Source organism: Pseudophryne corroboree, chromosome 4 (genome assembly GCF_028390025.1).
Source record: "Pseudophryne corroboree isolate aPseCor3 chromosome 4, aPseCor3.hap2, whole genome shotgun sequence".
In the NCBI taxonomy this organism is placed as follows: domain Eukaryota; kingdom Metazoa; phylum Chordata; class Amphibia; order Anura; family Myobatrachidae; genus Pseudophryne; species Pseudophryne corroboree.
In genome coordinates, this window is record NC_086447.1 from 470,622,509 (window position 1) to 470,643,614 (window position 21,106).

The window sequence follows — 21,106 nt, forward strand, 5'->3', positions numbered from 1 at the left end:
TTCTCACACTCGCTTACAAAGCCCTCTCCCACTCCTCTCCCATCTACATCTCTGACCTTATCTCCCTTTACACTCCCACCCGTCCTCTTCGCTCTGCTAATGCACGCCGACTCTCCTGCCTACGGATTACTTCCTCCCACTCCTACCTCCAAGATTTTTCACGTGCTGCACCACTTCTCTGGAATTCCCTACCTCTCCTCCTCAGACTCTCCACCTCTCTACAAAACTTCAAACGGGCTCTCAAGACCCACTTCTTCACCAAACCCAGCCAAATCTCATCCTAACCCTCTGTTCTACGCTCTCTATGTACCCAATCTGTGTCACCCCTGTCTGTCTACCCCTCCCCTTTAGAATGTAAGCTCTAACGAGCAGGGCCCTCTTCCCTCATGTGCTTATCCTTTTTTACTTTAATAATCTTCAACTGCACCAAATCCATCAGTCTTCTGCCACCTGATACTTATTCCAGTGTCATCTGCTGATGTAACTATGTTTATTTACCCTGTACTTGTCCTATACTGTCATCAACTGTAAGTTGCTGTTTTCCTGTTTGATTATTTATGTACTCTGTAATTGGGCGCTGCGGAAACCCTTGTGGCGCCATATAAATAAAGGATAATAATAATAATAATAATAATAAATAATAATACTAAAAAAACAAAATAAAAACAAAACAAAAAAAGGAATAACAATAGACCAGCTTCTGGCTGATGAGTTTGACAGAAGCATGCACAGATCAGCGAGATCTGTGCACGCTTCTGTCTGGAAAAGTTAAGAAAGAGCTACAAAAGTAATAAAAAATTGACATGCAATCCACCGCATCCCAATTAGCATAACCAGCCCTGGGTTCTTTGAGCCAGTCCTGGTTGAAAAAATACAGGAGAAAAAAAAATGACTGCAGTCCCCCTAGATTTTAACAGCCAGTATTGGGCTCTTGGACTGGTCCTGGTTCCCAAAATATGGGGGAAAAAAGATGTAGGGGTTCCCATATTTTTTTTAAACCAGCAGCAGGCTGCACTAGCCAGGGAGGCAAGGCCACGTTTCCATCTCTAACCACAAGGTCAATAGAGGTGAGCATTGTGGTTTATATAGGTTTCAATGTAGCGGTTCTCACCATTGAAGTGTATGGAGCGGAGCAGATCCATATACTTCAATGTGGAAGCTGTGATTGACAGTCTGGACACACACACACACACACACACAGCCAGGCAGCAGGCTGTTGCTATGGTAGCAACTGCTGATTGGCTGGTGGCTCTTACAAAGACAGGAGACACCTGGGTGCTGCTCAGTCGTGCAGAGAATGTGCATATGGACACAAATACACATTCTGAGTCCTGTGGTTTGGGTTTTCAGTTTGTTTTTTAACTCCTGGATGCCCACTTTGAAATGAAGAGATATGATCTACACTGGAATAGGTATTTTTTTTTATAAGTTAATGTGGATTCTACTGAACAAGTGGACCTGAATGGCTACAGGGCATGTAGGTAAGTATGTGCAAGTGTGAGAATGTATGATAAACTTATACTCTCACGGTGTGTGTGTGTTGTCTTTATTTTAAAATTATTTTACAGGGAGAATACAGGTACCAGTGGGCCCTTTAATGCCACGCATGCTTTCTTGTGGTTCTCAAGTACCAGAATGCGGGGAGGCTTGCTTGGAACTGTAGTTCCACCTGTAAAATACAAATTTATTTCCATTTTTACACTTAAAAGCTATCAACTCGGCATCCACCGTTAAGGGATGATGAGGATAGCCCTGGGCTTAAGGCCAGGCTTTGGGTGCCTGGAGTGGGGGACCCAACTTCCCCAGGAAACCCCGGGCTGATTAGTTGGGTGGTGGAATGCTATGACCTTGGGGATCAATACAAACGTGGCATTACCTCCCTTGCTAATTGAGCCAAGTTCTGGTTTAAACCCCACCCCCCCAAAAAAAATAACAGGGAACCCCTACATCTCCCCTCCCCCCCCGTATTTTTGGAACCAGGACCAATCCAAGAGCACAGTGTTTGCAAAAAAAACTCACCCTACAACGCATATTGTAATAGCCCCGAGCTTATAAACTCGCAGGCTATAACATTGTTAAAGTTGCTGGTACAAACTCGCACCTTTTAACGTGCAAAAAGGTGCGAGTTTATCCTCCATAAAAAACTATTACATCCCACCCTTAGTCTGTATTGGAGATTTCTTTGTTCTAAATTCTCAGAAGGTTGTGCAGGGATCCTATTTTCCAAATTGCTCTTTTATTTTTCTCTTATGGGTCATTCCATGCCTGTTCAATCAGGCTTGTCCACCACCCAATCTCAGATTTTTCTGAAATTTTTTTAGTTAAGAGAGGATGTAAAAAAAAACTATTTCTGCCAAATATCTCGACTGTCTGAAAACTTGTTTACTATATATTGTTTTATCCATTTATTACATTATTTACTAATAGCAGTTCTTTATCCAGTTTATTTGAAGTATGATGGGGGTTTATTAAGGAATCACCACAAAATTTGCACCCCTAAGGTAACTTTTCCTCCTGAATCCAAAAATCCAAACCAAATCACTTTATCTGCCTTACGTTTCGAGATATGGCAAAAACACACATTTTTCAAAAATACTTAAAAACGCTAGGTTCAGTCAACATTAGATATCCCAAATTTTTTAGGTGCTTAACAAAGGTATACATTATCACCACACAAAAAAATCAGCATGGTACTCTGTTTCATAGTGGAGAAAAAAAAAACCATGAAGTTGACGTTCAATTACTGTTGTATCGCATACATAATTAACACAAGAAACCATGAAATTTAAAAACTTAAACATAACTTGAGTTCATAACTTAAGTTGAGTCGACAATCACATTATCTTTCCCTTGTTTGGAACCTGTTGTAACGGTCTGTAATTTTCCAGTCCTTCCCTGGATAGTGGGCACTTCTTCTTTTTTTTTTTTTTTTTGAATAAAAGGAACAAAACACTGAAGGCTGGGACAACACATTTGTTGATTGGTTTCATTTCATGAAGTGTACCAGCACATCTTGTTCCTCCTCATTACATTGAATAATATACCCAACTGACCAGATGTTATTGTACACTGCTGCTATGTATGTTCCAGGTTGAAGATCACTTTTGTCTGCATTTTTGATGACAGTGGTCATAGTGACACTAAAGGGGTTGTTATGCAATTAGCCACGGTAAATTAACGCAGCTAATTGCTATCCAAATTAACGCAGCTAATTGCTATCCAATTAGCCCCGTAAAGTTGCGGCTCGCGCAGCCTTATCAGGGATTTTGTTTCACCTGCCTCAAGCAGGCGAAACCAAATCCACGGAAACGGGGCTGTTACTACAAAAAACACACAGGTTTCACTGAACCTGTGTGTTTTGGGGAGATAATGTATTTTTTTTACAGGCGACCAAATTGGATAGCCTGTAAAAAAAAAAAAAAAATATGGGTGAAACTTTGGGAAAAATTGCCCAATGTATTATTACCTGTAATTGGATACCCCCCCAAACTGTGGTTACTGCTGTCTTCATGTCGTCTGATGACAATTGGAATATGTGTAGTTCATCATAACTAATAGGCTGAAATTGGTTATGAGCAAGTGTTCCTACCACAGTCTTTGCTGTTTTCGAGATGGCTATGCAGCTTGGTTTTGCAGTCTTGTATTTCATTTTGTGACACGTAGAAAAACTTTATGCCATGTATCTTTTCAGCCCAGCTATACGGGTCCAAAGGTGTCAAAATGTGATGAGTTTCCACTGCTTGCAGACTGGTCCTGGTGGCTACACATTTACTAGCACCCTCACTAAAGTAGTGAACATACGCCAATTTTAGTAATAGTTCCGCTAAGTGTTTCATAACTACCGTAATAAAGGCATGCACAGTTATGGCTACATGGTCACGGGTATCACTTATAACACACAAACTCACACAGTTTAAAGTGTCACACAATCATCTTGCCTAAAAAACAGATGTACCCACTCTAATTGTAGCCTTGTGGCAAGTGTGCCTGCAAATGCACGCCAATGGAAGCCTATGGAGTGAACGACGGCTGTGATTAGTCGCAGCACAGCGCATTCACACTATGCCGTGTGCACGCATCGCTGCATAGATGAGCATGGCTCTAACTGTATACAGCAAATGGGTGAAGTGTTGCTTGTGAAGTGTCCCAGTGGAATCCTTGAATTGCATCCCGACACACACATTAATAGTTTTCGCAAAATCTAGTAACACACGGCTTCTGTTTCTGGTCGAATGGTTTCCTTCAACTGGCGTAGGTATTCAGCCTGCGACTTTGCTGTATACAGATGGGCTGTGGCATCATCAACAGCACTACATATAACTTCACGGAACTGTTCCACAGTACTAGTGATTGTGACCAATTTACTGTGTACCCACTGCTTATAAACAACTGTGTCCTCATTATCCATGTCACTATCATGAAAAAGTTCTTCAACTATTTTCTAAAGTGATTCCAGAGCTGGGCATTTTTATCACATCGATGAAGCATATACGTTTTTGAGACTGAAGAACAAACAAGGATTTCAGTTAGGTCTTTGTAGTCCATCTTTAGTGGTGGAGCAGCAACCAATATTTTTTTACGTTTTGGTGAGTTTCGCAAATACACACAGCATGCATACCTCTTGCAGCAACGCTAACTAACATACCATGTAGGTCGTAAGGAGCAAACCGTAGACAATCCAACTTAAATGTCTGGAAAATGGTATTTGAAAGCAAGATAAAGCTGTTTCAAGTTTACTAGCAGTAGCCTTTTCTGTTTGTGACTTTCTACTGGAACTTTTACAGAAACAGACTTTCTTTCCAGGGCACATCTGAGAATATTCATTCAAAACTGCTGTACCTGATGAACGATTTGAACAGGAAAGGCTTTCCCTCTTTATTTTTCAAGTTCTGTCAGTATGCCATAGCTTTCTTTAAGTTTTCTTTATTGTTTAACCATGTATTCTGTGACATTAAATAAGTGAGGAACTCAAGTTTTACGTTTTAAAATGTCATGATTTCTTGTGTTAATTATGTATGCGGTACAACAGTGATTGAACATCAACTTCATGATTTTTTTTCTCCACTATAAAACAAAGTACCATGCTGATTTTTTTTGTGTGGTAGTAATGTATACCTTTGTTAAGCACATAAAAAAATTGGGATATCTAATGTTGATTGAACCTAGCATTTGTAAGTATATTCGAAAAAAAGTGTGTTTTTACCATAACTCGAAACATAAAGCAGATAAAGTAATTTGGTTTGCATTTTTGGATTCGGGAGAATGAGTTACATTAGGGGTCCAAATTTCATGGTGATTCCTTAAAAAACACCCGAGATACTTCAAAAGAACTGGATAAAGAAGCCGCGATTAGTAAAAAATTTCATAAATTGACAAATCAATATTTAATAAACAAATTGTCAGAAAGTCGAGATATTTGGCAGAAATAGTTATTTTGACATTCTCTCTTAACTAAAAAATATTCGTAACAATCTGAGATGGGTGGTGGACATTTCATTTTTAATTATTTTTTTTTGGGTTGATTTGATGTGGAATGACCCTTATATGTTTTTCTTCTTATACATCATGTAGATTATAAATGCCTCGTGGGCAAGAAATAACTATTTTCTCTTGTTACTGTCACACAATTCCCTTACACAGAGCTATTTTTTTTACCTTGGCTATACTTTATAATCCTACAAGTAAATACATTCACTGCTATCTAAAATAAATAAAACAAAAAGATAACATATAGTGCATATCATTTCTGCCTAATAATTTAAGTAGGGAGGAATCAAGTAAGGGGATATTTCCAGACACTGCAATGTAAACTGCTGTATTTCCCTGATTTACATGCAAGTCATCATTTTTAGTATAGGAAAATGTTCACAGCACGTCGTAGGAGAAAAATGAATGATGTCTATGAAACAGACATCCTTCTTCTAGATCAGTGGTTGGCACACTATTGCTGGGCATAGGAGCAGAGCAGTGTGTGTGGATCAGCCAGCTGCTCAGGAAGTCAGGCACAGGTGAATCCCAGCCACAGAGATCGGCAACAGGGAGACAGGAGAACGCTGAGCTGACAGTCACGCAGTAACCAAAGTGCAGAGCATCAACCAGACATACAGGTTCCCTGCAGGCGTCATGGTGACATTGTGCATGTGCAGAAGCTGTACCTAGCTGGTGCTGTCAGCTCCTGAGATCTTTCCGGCACCAACCACCCAGTTTCCGCCAAACAAACATGGCCAAACTTTGTCTGACCGGAGCCACTCCCTATAGCGCAGCATAAGAGCCAGAGTTGCTGGGCGGAGGAGAAACTAATCCAAGGTGAGGAGAGACTCCAGCCAGCAAGTACAATGCTACACTGCCAATGCAGTGAGGGATCCTGTATCCCCCCCCAACTCCACCCCTACTTGATGTCACCAGGTTCTGTATCACCCCCTCCCCAGGTCCTGTGTACCTCCACCCCCTGCCCCCCCCACCCTGTTCTTGTGACCATGGCCTGTGTCACCCCCCCCCCCCACTCATGTCCCAGGTACTGTGTTATCCCTTCCCCCTCTTGTGTCCAGGGTGTCACCCCACCATGTCCTGTGTCACCCACCCCACTTCCCCAGGTCCTGTTTCCCTTCTCTCGCTCACTTCCCCATCATGTCCCCAGGTCCTGTGGCATCTCCTGCCCTCATGTGTACATGACCTGTGCCCCCCCCCCCCCCCCCATTACTAAATTAGAAAGTTGGTTCAAATAATTCAGAATTTTGTGACAGTGATGTGGATTGATTTAAACTGCTGAATAAAGTTGGGTTCCTCCAGAATTTACTCTGTAACATAAATGCATGTATGTATTCAGGGAGAATTTGTAACAGAAAATATTAATCAAATCATAAACTCAGAAGACACACTTTTAAAATTAATTTGCTACCCCTTTTCTTTTGCTAACTATAAAAACAGCTGAAGTGTACGTTTTTTTAAAGCAGCAAACGTGTACAAGGTATTTGCTGTTTTAAAAAAAACATACGAATTCGGCCGGAGTCTCGGAGCTCCGGCCGTCTCGCATTCCAATACATCTGGCCAAAGGAGTTTGTAGAAATACAATAAATGTAATACATGGTAACTGTTTTCAAGAAGACAAGATAAATAATATTAATTTAAAATGCAGATCACCACCAAAAACAATAAACAAAAAAAACAACATTTGATAAGTGACTACTTCAAGGGACAAGATCACCAACTCTGTACCTTTTTGAACCCGGCTCGAATCCTGTGCAGATTTACTTGCAGAACATATTCCTGATCAGCATGTAATGTAAGCCATTTCTTCTCCTGTACCCCTGGAAAGACTATAGGTATAGGAAGCTCATTCTCTGCTTGTATTGGATCATCCCACCAACCTTTAATGGTTAATTGGACATCAATTACTGGAAGATTTGACACAAAGTTCCATGCCTAAAACAAGAAAAAAAATAACTGTAAAATACTACACTACATATAAAAAATACTATTAAAACATAAAAAGAGATATGGTTTTATATTTATACTAGCTGGAGTACCCAGCATTTGCGGGATTTCAAGAATGTTTGTTTACAAAAATTAATGTAAATATTAAACACACAGTATAAATAACATAGTATAAAAACGCAAGTAACATGTTATACACATCAAGAAAATGAAACTCCAATTTAAAAATAGCACAGCACATTATGTATCTGCTGATATACTCTGTGCTGCTGGGGGACCGTGCTATTTCCACTATATAACTCTCAGTGTGTGGGTTCATGCTACCTCCATTCCCCTCCTCACATCATGTCACTGCCCCTGTCCCATGCAGCCTGTCATCACTGACATATCAAGCATGTCCTGATATAGTCTGTGCTTCTGGCCCACCCTTAGGGGTGCTAGTGGTGTGTTACCCCCATAGTGTTTGTTCCAGAGTGTAAGTAATATGTGTAGCAAGTTTGGTGTAAATTGCTCCAGGCATTCCAGAGTTATGCTGTCTGCTGAAAAACTATTTGCTGCCTCAACCCTAGGGGTGCTAGGGGTGTCTTACCCCCACAGTATTTGTTTCCAGCTTGTAAGTCATATGTGTACCAAGTTTTTTGTAAATTGGTCTAGGCATTCTGGAGTTATGCTGTCTCCTGAAATACTCTGTGCTGCTGTCCCACCCCTAGGGGTATCTAACCCCCACAGAGTTTGTTCCCAGATTGTAAATCAGATGTGTACCAAGTTTGGTGTAAATTGCTCCAGGCCTTCCACAGTTAAGCTGTGTGCTGACATACTCTGTGCTGCTGTCCCACCCCTAGGGGTGCTAGGGGTGTCTGACCCCCACATTGTTTGTTTCCCGAGTGTAAGTCATATGTGTACCCAGTTTGTTTTAAATTGGTCTAGCCATTCGGGAGTTATGCTGTCTCCTGAAATACTCTGTGCTGTTGTCCAACCGCGAGGGGTGTTTTCGAGATTGTAAGTCAGATGTGTACCAAGTTTGGTGTAAATTGCTCCAGGCCTTCCACAGTTATGCTGTCTGTTGACATACTCTGTGCTGCTGTCCCACCGCTAGGGGTCTCTTACCCCCACATTGTTTGTTTCCCGAGTGTAAGTCATATGTGTACCCAGTTTTTTGTAAATTGGTCTAGCCATTCGGGATTTATGCTGTTTTCTGAAATACTATGTGCCGCTGTTTTACCCCTAGGGGTGCTAGGGGTGTCAAACCCCCACAGAGTTTGTTCCCAGATTGTAAGTGAGATGTGTACCAAGTTTGGTGTAAATTGCTCCCGTCCTTCCATAGTTTTGTTGTCTCCTGAAATACTCTGTGCTGCTGTCCCACCCCTAGGGGTGCTGGGGTGTCTAACCCCTAGAGTTTGTTCCAAGATTTTAAGTCAGATGTGTACCACGTTTGGTGTAAATTGCGCCAAGCGTTCCACAGTTTTGCTGGCTGCTGACATACTCTGTGCTGCTGTCCCACCCCTATGGGTGCTCGGGGTGTCTGCCCCATAGTGTTTGTTTCCAGAGTGTAAGTCACACGTGTACCAAGTTTGTTGTAAAGTGCTGCAGGCATTCCAGAGTTATGCTGTCTGCTGAAATACTCTGTGCTACTGTCTGCCCCCCCCCCCCAGAGGTGCTAGGGATTTAAAATAGTTTTAGTTGCCTCCGCCATGTTTTAATACGCTTGTATGTGAATTTTCACGATCTTCGCTTGTAAACTGGATTTGTATAGAAAGACAGAGGGACAGAATGACAGATTTTCATTTTTTTATATTAGATAAAGGAAGATAACATGTCCTAAATGTGTATTTTGATAGCTCTAATGGATGCAGACATTCCTCTATGGTAGGGAATGTAGGGAACACCATCCACTGCAGTATAGATATTTAGTGGACTTTTTAAACTGACGCTATTTTGTATTCATCTTCTGCAATCATGGATCATAGCGGAGACCTGCGCACTAACATACTGAAGCTTAATGAGAAACAGATGCCGCGAGGGCCTTTCAAACCTGTACTGCATCATCTCTCCATCAGCCACAGCATTAACGGTCATCCTCGGATCTTTAATAGGTCCAGAAATTGTCTCCATAATGTTTTTCTTCAATTTAGTAATTTATGCATACATAACTAAGATGTATTTAGAAGATTAACAAACTGAACATATCTACAGTATATTACATTTCAATAGAACATGAGAATATGCACTGAAACAGGAGGGAGGTAGGTTCAGAGGAAATTTTGAGGAAAAATCACTTCACAGAAAGAGTAGTGGACAAGTGGAATAGCTTACCATCAGAGGTGGTAGAGGCTAAGACAGTAGAGCAACTTAACATGCATGAGATAGACATGAGGATATCCTTACAAAGTAATAAGGAACAAATAAGGTTTGAGGTAAAAACATGGTAAAAAATGGGCAAACTAGATGGGCTAAGTGGTTCTTATCTGCCGTTACATTCTATGTTTCTATGTAATACTGCATAAGACAAATGCCAATTGTTTTTATTATTATAATAACAAACTGAATCAAAGTAGTCTATTGGTTACATCAAGTGAAGTAAGGCTAAATGACTTGTATGGGGAATAAGGAAGGCCCTTCTTAATACACATGTAGTCATAAAAGGACAATACTTCTGGTCTGATATACTGGAAATATATACATTCATCTTTACATATATCAGACCATGCATTGTAAATGCAGGGAGACAGCATATATGCGCACAATAGCTATTTTTGCAGGTACTATGAACACCAGCCAAACATATTTATCTGAGGATTAATCTTCATCTATTGAATCAGACAAGGACGCTACCATGCATACAATTATTTAATTAGCAGCCAAATCCTCTTCCAGTTAGCAGCCGTTGAAGGCATACTGATGTGGCAAAATATACAAATCTCGCAGTAGTACTGCTTTTTCTCATTACTACTGCAATTAGCACTTAAATTGATGCTTTAAACCTGCTAATTTCTGGAATAATTCTGAATTTTGATGTTACCTGGGATTGCCTCACAGTAAAGTCGGCACCAGATTGCTACGGAAATTGAAGTGCTTTTCAGCCAAATAACCATCATCATATCAGACAGAGCCAATTTGCATTTGGTTTTAAAGATAACAGAATGACAATTTATGCAAATAAATTAGTTAAGTTTGCTTCTGAGAACTCCCAGAGCTAATTATAACAATGTCCTGATAATTTTTCATCACATTTGAAACTTGTTGTGAGCTCAACTTACATTACTACAGAAATATGGCGAGTAAAGCCAATTCACACAAATAACCTTCATTCTGGTATTTTTTAGAGTAATTGAGTTACACATGTAGACATTTCATTGGGTTTATTGAAATGTTATTCATTCATATTTGGTGTTACAAATCTGTATCTACTGAAATGGATTATAAAACTGAACAGTCAGTCATAAAATGTCTATTTTACCAAACATGAAAATGCTTAATTTATTGGTAAATATTACACAGCTTCCTGAAAAATATATGTTTTAGTGTTTGTTTGTTTGTTTTTCAGGCAAAACGTTCTAATTGTAAATGTCTTTATGTACTGTAGACACATTGGTGGTCATTCCGAGTTGATTGCTCGCTAGCAGTTTTTAGAAGCCGTGCAAACGCTATGCCGCCGCCGACTGGGAGTGTATTTTAGCTTAGCAGAAGTGCGAACGAAAGGATCGCAGAGCGGCTACAAAATAATTTTGTGCAGTTTCCGAGTAGCTTCTAACATACTCTGCGCTTGCGATCACTTCAGACCATTCAGTTCCTGATTTGATATCACAAACACGCCCTGCGTTTGCCCAGCCACGCCTGCGTTTTTCCTGGCACGCCTGCGTTTTTCCAAACACTCCATGAAAACGATCAGTTGACACCCAGAAACGCCCTCTTCCTGTCAATCACTCTTCGGCTGCCTGTGCGACTGAAAAGCATCGCTAGACCCTGTGAAAAAGTACATAGTTTGTTGTAATAGTACGCTGCGCATGCGCATTGCGCCGCATGTGCAGAAGTGCCGTTTTTTTGTCTCATCGCTACACAGCGAACGAATGCAGCTAGCGAACAACTCGGAATGACCCCCATTAGCTTTATACAAACCATACGGTAAACTACAAGAAACACTAACAGGGAATCAATTGTGAGCAAAGGGTGTGAGTTTCTATTGCAGCAGTATTGAAACACCAGCAATAGCACCGCATCTAGCCCACACACTCAGCCTGAAATTGGACATTTTTGCTAACAGCCCTATGGGGCTACAAGCACAAACACTGATCATTATTATTTTAAACATATCAACTGTATAAATTATTTTAAAAAAGACAAAGCCGTTAATAGAATGCTTATAAAATAAAGTGTGTACAATTTATTGATACTTAGGGGCGAATGCAATTAGCTCCGTTTTTTCGCCTAGGTGAAAAACCCAAGCTTTTTTGCTATTTTTAGGGCGAATGGAGATTTGCCCTATGCAATATTTTTGCCTAGGCGAAAAATGTGACAGGGGCAAGAAACACGGGGATCAGCGAATCCACTTGTTTTCCGTTGAAAATGCGGGCCATTTTCGCTGATTTTGAGGCATGTTTCGCCAATTCCTTTTCACTTAATAAAAGAAGGAGAAAAGGCATTGGCGAAAATGCCTTCAAAACTGCCGAAAACGGCCCTAAATGAATACGAGTGGGGCGAATTCATTAGCTCCGAAATGTAATCGGAACTATTGCATACGCCCCATAGAGTTTTATACTGGATGCACTCAAGGGACAAAAAGGTTCTAGATTAAAATGTTTTCTCCTAATGGAAAGCACATAATAGGCTGTGGAGAAAACATTTCATGTGTAATAAAAACAGCTTAATGAGTGTAAGCAATATTATATTAAGCACCTAATGAAGTGGATAGCCATAAATTCAGTTCTTTGTTGGTTAACAAGTCTAGTTAAGTGTGAATGTCATTTCCATATAAAATATAAGTGAATATATTACCTATTTTCATGCTCTAAATTACATGAAAATAGGTGAAAATTAGGAGTGATTTTGATAAAGCAGAAACTATTACTTCTGTATACTGAAATGCATGGCAGCATTAGGAGTCACAGACTTACCAACTGACCATGATAATGGTAAACGCCGAGACTGATACTAAATCTAAATTACATACAGGCTGTAAGAAATGACTACATACAGAAGTAAGAAATAATCAACAGTGAAACTCCAAATGCCTCCTTTCATCTGTACGATGACCAGCTTCATCTATGTGGGAGGGGAACATGAGCAGTGGCATCCTGAAGGTACTTTTAGGAAAATAAGATTTCCATAGGCATCCTTTCAATCAGCGCTCTATTTGATGAATAGAGCGTACTGTTCCTATGACCATTGCAAACACATCTTCTCTGTGCTTCAGTAAGGCTGTCTCTTGCAGTATAAGTTGTAAGAGAAACAGCAAGATTACCTGGGAAATATGTGTGGCTTGGAGTTCCCGTTCTACTATGGAAGTGAAAATGTCTGCTTTGCTTTGGCATGCAGCTATCAGCTCTGGAAGACACTCAATAGGTCCTGTCACATCTTCAGAGTTGCTAATCCTTTTTCTGGACGTCCATTTTCTAAAGAGGAAACACATACCAAACCATTACACCAGTTTTATATCTCACACAATGTAACAAGGGGATGATCATCACAAAATATATACTAAAAAGACAGTTTTCACTTTCATGCAATGTTAAATTTTCATTGCTTGTTCTGAACTATATTTTCAAATCAACAAGCAATCTGCTCCTTCTCTATGGGCCAAAGCATGTATTTTACTGTGTGTGACATAATCTAACAAAACTTAGATCTAAATTCCTCAGGTCCTGTTTGTATACCTGCCGACTCTTACGATTTGGTCACTTCTCCCTAACTCCCAGTTGAGCAGGCCACTCTTACGGATCCTGTTTATTTTCAGTGAAGGGGGCTTGATGTCGTGATGAATAGTCATTATAGCTCCGCCCCATTGTACAATGTATGGAGTCACGGTAGAACCGTGATTACGCAAATCACAACCTCCCCCTGGACTTACCCTTCACAATATGCTTCTCTAAAATGAGTATTAGGCAAAACTACATTTATTCTTTTCTCAACTACACATAAGAAATAATCCTTGCAACAACTGTTTCTACAGTAAGATAACATTTTACCACATTATTACATTATAATTAATATTGTTATTATAATAAAGTCTTAAACAACAGCATTTAATTGAAGGTTGCACAAAGTAGTTTCAAAATAGATCAACAAATCTTCAATGTACACATTGTATATATCAGTTTTTTTTTTTAAATATCCCCTTTTGATTAAACGGAATACATACTATATCCTGGTGGTCGGGACGCTGGCGGTCACATGACATCCCGACATTGAAGATCCCAACATTGGAAGGGTAAGTATTTTTGCACTCCCTTTCCCCTACCCTAACCCTCATGGGGTGGCAGCTATGGCTAATCCTCGGGCAGTGGAGGCTAGGACAACCTCCCCCCCCAGTGCCTAACCCTAACCCCCTATTGCTTAACCCTAACTCCCCCTACCTCCAGCTCTAACCCGTACCCCAATACTCACCTTCGGGATGTCGGATGTCGATGATCCGGTGCAGGTCTCCTGAGTCGTATCAGGAATCCGGCATCGGTCATATGACCGCCGGCATCCCGACAGCCGGGATGCTGACTGAATCGCGATTAAACTTATAGAGGCCTACTCTCCTACACTGTCTTAGAGGCCTCCCGGATTCTTGAAAGAACAGAAACATTTTCCGCAAGCGCCCTAGTATACCTGCAAGGTGGCCAGGGACATGCAGAGATAATGTAAATAAAGTTGTAAAGACAAAATCGCTTATGCGAACACTGAGTGGCAAGGCCATAACTTATGGTGGGTCAGCGGTGGTATCACCCAGAGCACAGGTCCAATGGGTTGTATCATTGCTTCCCAGTTGCACCAGCATTTGACTTGCGCGTTGCCTAGATAGGCCTCAGGACACTCTGGGTGCTTGTTTTCTTCCTGCTACTCATCATATCAGAAATTCTGGGCCAGCACAAGGCAATATATCGCTCTGCTACAGCCTGCTGAGCACGTCATCAAGTTATTTTCATTTGTCACACCTATCTGCAGAGGCAAATCTAAACTTTACTTTTAAGGGAGGATGTTTAATAATTAATATGGACTTCTCCCCTTTCTGACTTCTCACACTTCATAGTCTGTACTTCCCTGAATGCTTACAATACAAATAACTCGTCCTACAGGGAATGGAAACACCTAGTACATGTACCATAGTCAGACAATCTGGTGAGCTATCCATAATTATGTAGCATGTGTTTGACCGTGTTTATAATAACCTCAATAACTTAATCACACTATATTAAAATACTCAACACTCCAAGCAAAGGATTTCAACATCAAACCTTCTGTACTATATAGTCAGAAACTTTACTTGTGAGCTATCTGTAATAATATAGTAAAGGTTTGCATCTTTGTAATAAGAATGCAGTGTGAATGGCACTCTGGAGGGCATGCACATATAACAGAATTGCAAAGTGTGGAACTTCTGTTCTCCCTTGAGCAATATTATGATGATCTGTAAGAGCACCACAATGGACACTGGTGGGTTGGGGCTTATGCCACCATAGCTCTATTACCACTAGGGGGCGGATAGTAATGCCACTAAGGATTTATTGCCAATGGGGATGGTAAAATATCCAATGGGGACAAATAGACACAGGAAGGAGGAGTGAGACACACCCTAGGACTATAAAATATTTAAGTACATTTTGAAACAGATGTTCTTAAACTGAACTTTTTTTTTACTATTTAATAAAAAAAATGTCTTAACTAAGTTAAGTGGCTAAGAAGTCCCCTGCTTGAATGTATACACTGATGTCAGAAGTCCTAAGCTACTCCATTTTTTTTTTAACTTTACATACCTGAAGAGATGAAGATGATGTTTTTCAACGAAGGGCACTGTTAATAAACAGGATTCTTGTATCCACCGAGCTTGAATTACCATTTGTACCAAGTATGTTATGTTTAAAACTGTAACTAGCGAACCATGGTGTGCTGCAACATCCAACATTGCCTATGAAAGATGGGGAAAAAATTCTTATAATGAATCTCTAATTCCACTGTCCAAAAGTGAAAGATTAAAAAATAAATTCACAAATGGAAGGATACATTTAGGCTACACGTACCCGCCATACTTAACCTGTAACAAAGGTTTATCAGTCATCCATGTGTAAGTAATTACTAAAAGTATTTATTTTATATTGGGTACCTCTTTGCAGTAATAAGATTTAAAACAAAATAATTTAATTCAATAGAGGAAAACCGGGAAGAAATAACTTTCTCCATGGTGATAAGGCCAGGTAATAGCAAAAGAATCGCTTCCTTTGCTGAAGGCGCTCAGCTGAAAGTTCACAAAATATAACTCCTATGTAAAATGGGGCCTACAATTTACTGGTACATATACTGGTACTTGAAATAGGACTTGCAATGAGAAAGGCAAGTCAGATGCTTGGTTGCATAGGGAGAGGAATCAGTAGTAGGAAAAAAGAAGTGATAATGCCACTGTATAGGTCATTGGTACGGCCCCATCTGGAATACTGTGTCCAGTTCTGGAGACCCTATCTCCAGAAGGCTATAAATACATTAGAGAGTGTACAAAGAAGGGCAACTAAAATGGTGCATGGCCTACATCACAAAACTTACCGGAAAGGCTAAAAGATCTTAACATGTATAGTTTGGTGGAGAGAAGGGAAAGGGGGGACATGATAGAAACTTTCAAATATATCAAGGGTCTTAACAAAGTTCAGGAGGGAAACATTCTTCAAAGAAAATGAAGTATTAGAACTCGAGGGCATACATTGAGACTGGAGGGGGGGGAGGTTCAGGGGAAATTTAAGGAAAAATTACTTCACAGAAAGGGTAGTGGATGTGTGGAATAGCCTCCCATCAGAGGTGGTAGAGGCTAAGACTGTAGGGCAATTTAAACATGCTTGGGACAGGCATATGAATATCCTTACAAAGAATTAAGGTTAAAAAAGGGTTGAGATTGCCTAAAGGATAAAATAAAAAAGGGGCAGACTAGATGGGCCAAGTGGTTCTTATCTGCCGTCAAATTCTATGTTTCTATGACTTTTGTCTGAAATTAATTAGCTGTTCAAAAGTTCTAAACACAGTAGGGTAGATGCAGAGTAGATGATGAGTGGTGTAAATTGTGTAATCTGTGCATGTCCAGAGAGCAGGTGCAGGCATCTGTGCCTATGCAGACTTATGTGATTCTGGCACTTGCTATACCTGCGACCACCGAGGAGGGACAGGAGAGGAGATCTAATGTAAGTACAGTACTGGTCACCAGTGAACTGCTTCATTGTTACTGCACCATTGATGTTGATAGGTGCTCTCCTCGTACATCCCATGCTTTTGTGAGTGTATTTTCATAAACTTGTTTTATATTTAATGATGGTTAATAAGGTATGTATATTTTGTAAGCAAAACAAAAAGATAAAAAACCATGGGTGATATATACTTGACATAAATATGGGGGCATATTATATGGATGCCGTTCTTGAGAGGCATACACTTCTGCATAGTGGCCCAATTTGTGAATAACTCTGTATTAGGCCTATTATTGCTATGATTTGACAAGTTCATAACATACAACAACTTATAAAATGGAAGCAACAGTCTGTTTCTGAGTTAGGGACAGATCATTTCAGGAAGAAATCCTATGTCACATAATAGGAGTTATTTTTAACCAGTTGCATTACCAAGTTTGGTTGTTTAAGTTAGGAAAATTCTTATTTGAGTGACGTACACCTTGATTGACAACCTTTAATCTTTTTCAGAGGCAGTACATTTCTATCTACAGTAAGTAGTACCTATGGCCAAAATCCAAATCTCTCCACATAATGTAATTTCAGCAGTGCCACATACAGCAGACCTTTAAATGGATTGATTCTACAGTCTGCAATATTGTTTTTTTTTTTTTTTTGTCAAAGGTAGTGTTTAATAGTTAAATATGTAATGATTATGCAAATCACACAAAGCTGGCCCCATGGAGGCATTCTGAGGGGACCGGAGGAAGCCAAATTTAAATCATGACAAAGTTTATTCAAAGCTGCCCAGTAAAGACTGCAAAAATGTAAATATTTGCTGGCAGGTAGATGCCTCTCTGGTAATGCCATCTGAATTTGGCATTAGCTATTAGGGCAAAGCTCCAAAAATCTAAGCTTTACGGAAGCTTGGTTAATTAGTCCTGACTGAAATGATGACAATCATGGCGACTGCAGTTAGCAGTGTAACCTTTCCTTTTCTTAAATTGCACGGATACGTAAACTGCTGTTTCTGAATGTTTATCACCTTAAGAAGTAGACTCTTTAGAGGGTCTGCATGCAATTCTCCTCAACTTAAAGACAGGAAGTTTGTTTTGGCTAGGGGAAGATTGATGGTAAGAGAGTCGATTGTTCTCTACAGATTGATGATAAGAGAGCCGATTGTTCTCCACCATTAATGTTTTTTCCCCCCTCGACACTGGGAATCATAGCTTAGCTCCACCCCTGATGGCTTGCTAAGCCAATCACCCTTCCCTGATTGGCCCCCTACCAGTATTTTTGGCACAGCTGACATGCCATTGAGGAGTGCAAGCCATTGATGGCCATCTCTAATCTACAATGGGCAAATGTGTAAGCGATTCTTTGGCAGAGTGGAGGAACTTAAAAGGAGTGCAGGAGAGGTGGCAACGGACCTTTGTATTAAAGAGTATGGAAAAGCAGAAGGAAAAGGAATCCATTGTGGTGTGTGTTTTTTTTTAGCAAGTATTGTGAAAGCAAAAAGATGGCCTTTAGGAAATATAAGCAGACACAGAAAAATGAAGACAAAGAGGTGTATCTTGCTAGAAGACGGTTAAGGCACAGGCTAAGAAGAAAATTACCCAGTCATTAGATGAAGGGGGAAAAACTTTTTTTTTAAGGATATACTGTAAGTGAAAGGAGAAAAAAACAAAAGGAGGAATAATAAGACTAAAGACAGAGTGCTAGTTTTGTTGTAGGAGACGGGGTAATTCCAAGTTGATCGCAGCAGGAAATGTTTTAGCAGTTGGGCAAAACCATGTGCACTGCAGGGGAGGCAGATATAACATGTGCAGAGAGAGTTAGATTTGGGTGGGTTATTTTGTTTCTGTGCAGGGTAAATACTGGCTGCTTTATTTTAACACTGCAATTTAGATTGCAGATTGAACATACCACACCCAAATCTAACTCTCTCTGCACGTGTTATATCTGCCTCCCCTGCAGTGCACATGGTTTTGCCCAACTGCTAACCAAATTCCTAATGCGATCAACTTGGAATTACCCCCAATGTCATAGCACAGCATCTTAATAATTATTTTTGCTCTGTATTCGCTACTGAAAGAGAGGGGAAAGGACCACAAATAAGTTGCAAGCATATTTATAAAAATTAGGTAAATACAAGTACATTTACAGAGGAGAAAGTCCTAACTCTCAAATCTGAAAGTGGATAAATCAATTTACATCACCATCTAAAGGCGCATACACACATGTACACAGCTTGCGATACCGATGTGTGCTCCCTGGGGTCAGTGTCACAAGAAAAGGTAAACTGTGCAGGCAAGGCAATTTTGACTATATAGTGTACAATCTAGTACCTAGTATAGTCAAAATTGTCACTTAGTCAAAATCTCACATAGTCAAAATCTCAAGTAACGATAGTCAATATCGGTGGTTCTTGGCTCCGAGGATTTCAAGGGAAACCGCAAAGTCAAAATTGGCACATAGTCAAAATCTCACCGTGTGTATGCACCTTTACATTCATTTTCAACACCTTATGTTTCCTATTCATGTAATATTTTCACACATCTTTCACTTTTTGAACACTTTTTAATATTTATCAGCTAACCTTCCCTTTTTAAAACTCTGATTTTTCACTGCTATCCTTTGTGTGTGTGGTGCCCTGGGGGAGGGGTGGGTGGGTTTGAGGGTGCCCTATGCCCCGGGGATAAACACCTATAATGTTAGGGACCTGCCCAATGAGGTCACCTTGACGACTGCCAGGCAGGTACATAATATTGGCCAATGCGGTGGCGACTGTTAATTTATTAGTTGAGGCGCACAACCTATGGGGGCATGATCTGAGTGGGAAGGTGTGGCATGTCCCCATTTACATCACTCTGGGAATGTGCCCAGCATTTCCGGAGCTGTGAATCATTTTTAATAAACACCCCATAGGAAGTTTTTATTAACGAAACGCGTTTGTGACAAACATAGTCAGGGAGCTCTTCCCCAGCTGGCGTAGAAAGCTAGTTCGTCCTTTGAACATCAGACCCATTAATACGATTTGTATGATGTAAGGTCATATTTAAAAAAATAAATAAATATTTAAATAAAATAAATCTTTTTAGAATACAACAACCTAATCAAGCTTTTTTGGGTGTACTATGGTATGAGGGTCCTTGTTTCAGAACATTCTGATGAAACTACCTAAATAAGTTTTTCCAATCTGCATCCATTAAAAAGGTTTGCTGACGGATCTAAGGACACACACAAAAAAGAATCTGTGGACATTTAAAGCCATCACTGAGCACTCCCAAAACCTTTTTTTGTAATTAATTATTTAATGCATACTTGCCTACTTTTTAACTTTCCTCTCTGGGAGAAGCAGTGGACTATCCATGTCATTAGATGCCCAAATTATCTGATTACCATATAATTGCAGCACTAGTCCCCCTCTCATGGACCATGGATTCCCGGTATTATTCTACCCATTCTGCCCACTTCAGTTGGAAGTGAGCAGGATGTGGGAGGAGTACCCACTCTTCCGGTTCTAGGAGAGCAGGAAAATATGATTTAATGTTGGTGCTGTTTGGGACAGAAATAGGTTTATTTATTAAATGTGCATACTATTCATTTTATTAATTTTAAGTTGGGTCTGTTTGGAAGGGAATAGACCTATTTATTAAATGTGAATACCATTACTATTCTACATGGGAAGGTAATGCACACAGCATTGTCTATATACTTGAAGGGGATATTAAGCAAGCAGAGTGGCTGTCCAACCACTTGCTAAATAAGAAAGTAAACATTTTGGGTGGGCGGACACTATGAGTGTTTTGGCCTAGGGCAGCTAGAACCCTTTATCGAGATTTGTGTCCAGTGCCACTCAGTACTGAGCCACTACTCTCTGGGTCCAATCATTTTTTCAGGCCCCTTCTAGAGGGAATACATACAAAATACCATCGATTGGGATGCCAGCAGTCACATGACGGACAGCAGCATCCCGACACTGAAGATCCAGACAGCGGACGGGGTAAGTATTTTTACCCTCCCCTGTCCCCTGCCCTAACTCTCCAGAGGTGACGGCTATGGCTAACCCTCCAGTGGTGTCTGCTACTGCTAACCCTCAGGGGCTGGCAGCAATGGCTAACCACCTACCCAGGCCCTAACACTGAACCTCGATGCTCATCTTCGGGATGTCGGTGATCTGGTGCAGATCTCCTGAGTGGTGTCGGGATTCCGGCATTGATCACATGACCGCCGGCAACCCGACCCCCAGGCTGCTGATCGAATCCCCTCTAGAAAACAAGTTAGGTCTTGAGTAGTACTGGGCTTTTTGTACCATGTGGTTGGGC

General features: G+C 40.4%; 1 protein-coding gene across 1 annotated transcript in view; it reads right to left on the reverse strand.

Annotated features, from left to right (window-relative positions):
* Positions 1-21,106, reverse strand: part of ASCC3 (activating signal cointegrator 1 complex subunit 3) — a 1,202,160-nt gene that overhangs the window by 13,671 nt on the left and 1,167,383 nt on the right. Inside the window, exons 38-40 of the mRNA XM_063917038.1 lie at positions 15,390-15,541; positions 12,893-13,043; positions 7,216-7,422 (exon numbers count right to left, since the gene is read on the reverse strand). Coding sequence (XP_063773108.1) covers positions 7,216-7,422; positions 12,893-13,043; positions 15,390-15,541 — 510 coding nt within the window. The remainder of the gene's footprint in view (positions 1-7,215; positions 7,423-12,892; positions 13,044-15,389; positions 15,542-21,106) is intronic.